We start from the raw sequence: 5,336 nt of genomic DNA, 5'->3' as shown, positions 1-5,336 counted from the left end.
AAACCAGTTCACCATAGGCTAATTAATTGCACCATAGATGAATGGTGTTGGATCCCACTGAAGTAAGCAACAAAACCTGTGTTGGTTTCTTCATTGCGGTTTTTGCCAGTCTTCAGCAAAGGCCAAAAGAGAAGCAGATCTCTGGATACTTACATGCAAAAAAAACCCCATTTCTTCCCTTAATGAACAAAAAAAAAATATTATGGCCATAGCATGCTTCTTGCTGAGTTGCTTGTAATCTAATAACATAAAAACTGAACATTCTTTAGTTGGAAAAAGTACTTCTTTTTAATCGAAGGATTAAATCACTAATCGGAGACTATTAAATTACAGATTATTACATCATTAAGTGCAGGTATTAAATTATGTCACATCCTAAACAAAGCAAGTAACACTAAGCTTATACTAAGAAAATGAGATGTCAAAAAGGTGGCTCTGGGAAAGATTTTTTTTTAAAAAACCCAGTAAGGCCATATCAGGATGATGATAAAGTTCAGGTTTTCAGTCACGCACAAGACAGTAGATTCAGTGTTAGCCTTAATTCCGTACCTCTGCATCTATATGTTATCATAGAGTCCTTCAATATATCTTTTACAGTCTTCAAACTCTTTTGATGCCCTTGCAAAGCCAGACTGGTTTTATGCATTTCTTTCACTGCATCTTTCAGCCATGAGGATATTCTTGCCTGGGTCATCTTTTATCTGCAGATGGGTTTGCTCACTATAATGATAAGAAATAATTGTCTTTCTGAATTAGACTAATTTCTTTCTGTGGTGCTCATCACAGAAAGAAATTTAAAAAGTAAAGTATATGTAAATAAGTAAAGTAAATAAAAAGTGTTAAGTAAGTAAGTAAATTTACTTTGCATCAAGCTGTAAAGTAAACAGGATTTTCTTATCCCTCCTTTCACATGTGGGAAACAGAGACTAAAGCCAAACACTTTTTGCAAGCGACCACCTTGAATTAACTCAGCCTGAGCACCAATAGCTCTAAGTGAATTTCTGCAGATTTCAGTTTGTTTATTGTGGCATGAAGACTATCCCACAAGAGTAGGCTGACAGAGCATTATGGCTTTTACTTAGTATCAAGCCAGGCATTTGAATCAGCAATTAAGAAGTAAAGGTCTCTTTACATCTTTATTGGTACCTTTGCACCAGGCAAACTGTATAACAAAAGTCTTAAAAGTCAAGTGCCATCGCAAACAGTTGAACTTTTTTTTTTTTTTTTGTTCACTGTGCCTGTCTGCATAGCTGCATTTTTTTCTTGAATTTACAGCTTCTGTCAGTCCCCTACTTTTAAGAGGCAGTTTAGCTGATTTAGGAAGTGAATCAGTAGGTTTAATGGACTACACTGATCTTACTTTAAACAGCTAATTTTCAATATCCTCTGGGCTATTTGAGACAAGCGGGAATAGTGGTGCTGGTCTGATCTGATTACATTTCATTGTAGTCTCCAATGATTGACTATTTAGTACATTTGAATCAGGAGAAAAAGCTTTTTGGTTTTTAGACTGCCAGTTCATATGGATTTCAATCTAGTAAAAGCTGGAAGCAGTTACCATCTTTCTGTGACATCTCCATGAGGTTAGGTGGGCAGAGTCCAGGTAGCCAAATAGAAAAAAGAAATAACATAAGAAATTAAAAAGACGCAGCCGGCTGGAATGAAATAATTTGACTTCGTCTGAGAGCAGAACTAGCTGTTTGCCTGAATTCTCCCTGTACAGCTCAGGCAATCTGAAGGAGCTGTGTAACTTTGCAGCTTGTGCTGCCCCTAATCGGTAGAAGGACTGTCAGTTTGGCCTTATTCTGAGCACTAAGATTAATTTAAAATGTATCTATATACTTGCCTATGGCCTACATCTAATGTAACCATTTATTCTGGGGTGATAGTGTTGTAAAAATTTTCATGTCAGTGACCAAGCAAAATAGTTGGGTTTTGTTTGGTTGTGTGTGAGGTAGCGTGGTGGTTTAACGCGGGCCAGCAACTAAGCACTATGCAGCCACTTGCTCACCCCCCCTGGTGGGGTGGGGGAGAGAATCGGAAGGGTAAAAGTGAGAAAACTGATGGGTTGAGATAAAGACAGTTTAATAAGTAAAGCAAAAGCCGCACACGCGAGCAAAGCAAAAAAGGGAATTCATTCACTGCTCCCCGTCGGCAGGCAGGTGTTCAGCCATCTCCAGGAGAGCAGGGCTCCATCACGTGTAACGGTTACGGGAAGACAAAACATCATAACTCTGCACGTCCCTGCCTGCCTTCTTCTTTCCCCAGCTTTATATTGCTGAGCATGGTGTCACAAGGCATGGAATATCCCTTTGGTCAGTTGGCGGCAGCTGTCCCGGCTGTGCCCCTGCCCAACATTTTGTGTACCCCCATCCTACTTCTTGGTGGTGAGAGAAGCAGAAAAGGCCTTGAATCTGTGTAAGCACTGCTCAGAAATAGCAACCCCCCCCAGTCTCTATGTATTCGTTAGAATCTTTAATTCTTCATATTTTAATTGACAAAAATTAACTCTGTCAATAGATCTTATCTGTTCTGTAGTTTGAGGCAATGCCACTTACTGTGCATAACCCTTGGGTATTTTATTCTGTCAGTGTCTCACAGTGTGCTTTCCACTGCAAAAATACTTCCTTGAACTGGTTTGTTTAGATTGTATAGTTTTGGAAGTATTTCCTGTTTTGGACAAACCTCCTCTCTGAAAAGCCTTTGTGAACTTTCAGGGGCAGATCAGTATGAACTTTCAGTAAAGATCTCCGGTATGCATGTCTCTTTTGATAGACTTCTTTTTGTAGCCTATCTTTAGATACTACAAATTTTGTTGTATATACTTTAAATATTGATTCTTGTTCAGACTTTGGGAGCTGAGACCTTTGGAAATAGTTTAGATCCTCACAGCTGTGTGGTACCTTTGTATTTAATAAAATCAGCATGCTTCCTTTCTCCTAAAGCACAAGGTTATTTTCAGTGTAGTTTCCTTGAAGCTTGCGTTAAAATCAGATGTTAAATTCTGAATTTGCAACCAGAGTGGATAGTCGCTGCTGTGTGGGATGATGGATACCTTCCTTTCTTGTCCTTCCTTCCATGTCAGCTCAGATCCCTTCCAGTTGAAATGAAGTACCAGCTAATCATAAGATATATGAAGTAGTGAAGACAATTCTTTGGAAAGACCTTTGCTAACTCCACTGTATAAAAAATTCAGTTGCTCCTACCTTGTGAAAGTCTGCTGTGTTTGTGCATGTGTTCTCATATATCTTCTGTTGAATGTTGCCTAATTTCTTTTGATGTCTGACTAACCTCATTGCAATTTCCTCAATTGTTGAAGTGGCAGAAAACTTTTACGTAACATGAACTAATAGTAGCAGGTCTGTTCTGTTCTAGCTGTTGAATTATTCTGTGACTATTATTCAAGTCCCTCAGTATTTGCCATTTATTTGGATGATTGATGGCAGGCAAATTAGACCACAGGCTCAGGGCAGGGTTAAGTAATTTCTAGTGTATTTTTACAGCATTTGCTGAGATGAGGCCCTGATCACAAATCAGAGGTTTAAATCCCACTGCAGTATGTATCACTAATGGTATGCAGTATTGCCGTCTTCAGCAGCGTGTAGAATAGCCCTTTTTCTGGCAGTGGTGCAGACCCACTCTTCAGTCTCCCGTTAGTAGACTCCCGTCATGTCTGATGTACCAGTCCAGACTGCAGGCTGGTATGTGAGATGGGAGGTCTGTGTCTGCTGAGAATCCACTTCTACGGCTCTGCCGGTAGGACTGTGAAGATGCAATATATGTTGGTCTTCTTGAACTGCAGCACTGGGTAGATGAGGTCAGGAGGATGCCTGTTCTTCATTTTGTGCGCCTCGAAGGTTAGATAAATACTGCGAGTCACTGGTATTTATTTCTGAGTGGGGATGATAGAAATAGGCAAGGAGGTAATTAAGATCTAGATAGTTTTTAAGTATCTGACAGTTCAGCCCGTTAGCATATCTCATTGACTTAGTGAGAGACCTACCTGTGATGTCTGGGTGCCATCAGAAACTAGGCAGCACAGAGCATCACATACCTCTCTCAAGTTAAAACCACATGGATTGAAGTGGATTGCACTGTTACTGTCTCTCTGTGTGCTAGGTAATTCATCTTTCCCGCATGCTTTGTGTCTGTGCTGACAGGGTACTTCAGGTCACTAATTACTAATCTTCTGTTTGAGCTATACCAATGCTTATCACTCCTACTTCAGTACTTGGCAGACTTGCAGTTGAAGAACAGATTTGGAAATCAAGGTGAGAGAAGAAAGAAAAATTGAATACCAGATATCTTCAGTCATGTTCAGATGCTATAGTGCTTCTTGTCCTTACATATGTGATTTATCTGTTGATAAGCAGATGCAGTAATGCCCACCCTAGTCATTTATGTAACTGTATGGGTAACTCCCAAATTTTTTTTCCTTCTTGAAATTCTCTTGCAGGGTAGATGAAAGTTCATCAACTCAATAGTAACACTGAGTTTCCTGTGACAAAAGAAAGCAACTTAGAGTAATGTGTACTTTAAATCATGGGGCTGTCAAGGTGACACTGTTATTTTTGCTGTTTATCTGCAGAAGCTGGAAAAGTCTGACTTGGATAACTGGGAGAACATCAGAGGACCCAGTCTGTGGGAAGATTCCAGGACTGTTCAGAAGCAAAGGAGGGAGGCTCTCCATCTCAAGACAGAGTGATTGAGCAAGCCTACTTCGGTGCCTCTGCAAGAAAAAAGAAAAAAAAAAAGTCTCAGGCTGGACTGTTTTATCTTTTAATCTGGTATCAGGAACAGACATGGGAGTGAGGGATTGCACTGAGCAATTAATGCCCATGTATATATAAGTAATATGAGATCAATCCACCAGGCACTGTATTATATGAAGTTCTTTTTATCCATTTGCAGAGTTCCACAGGCTGTATATATAAATTCTCGATTAAAAAAATAGCTGATTATTCTGCCAAGAATATCCCATTGTTTTTCAATCCCTATCATTCAAAAATGAGAAGCTTCCGCAAAGAATAACATTTTAGGAGTCGCTTGTCAGTACCAGAAATTGTCATCCTAATGAGAACAACAGTGCTGTCATTTAGATGTGTGTGACCAGATAAACGCTCCTTCAGGGAGCGCCTGCATGACTTCAGGCTTTTAAGCTTGGAAGGGACTCCACAGGCATATGAGCTGTTCAGAACAGTGAGTACATTTTTGGCTAAATAATATTCTTGTGTTTTATTTCCAGGAACTTGACTGTACAGAGGCATGTACAAAGTGTCAGCTGGTAATTGGTCAAATAACATTTGTTTAGCTGTGGTTAGATTTTTGTGATTATT

At 39.6% G+C, this 5,336-nt stretch overlaps 1 protein-coding gene across 1 annotated transcript in view; it reads left to right on the top strand.

The window, feature by feature from the left end:
- LOC104284176 (synaptojanin-2-binding protein-like) overlaps positions 1-4,705 on the top strand; it is a 152,313-nt gene extending 147,608 nt beyond the window's left edge. The window contains exon 6 of the mRNA XM_009882471.1: positions 4,589-4,705. Within this exon, the coding sequence (XP_009880773.1) occupies positions 4,589-4,705 (117 nt within the window). The remainder of the gene's footprint in view (positions 1-4,588) is intronic.
- Positions 4,706-5,336: the final 631 nt, after the last annotated feature.

Source organism: Charadrius vociferus, unplaced genomic scaffold, assembly GCF_000708025.1.
Source record: "Charadrius vociferus isolate BGI_N301 unplaced genomic scaffold, ASM70802v2 scaffold50, whole genome shotgun sequence".
NCBI classification, from domain to species: domain Eukaryota; kingdom Metazoa; phylum Chordata; class Aves; order Charadriiformes; family Charadriidae; genus Charadrius; species Charadrius vociferus.
The sequence above is the reverse complement of the archived record's forward strand: the minus strand, read 5'-3'. Positions and strand labels throughout refer to the sequence as shown.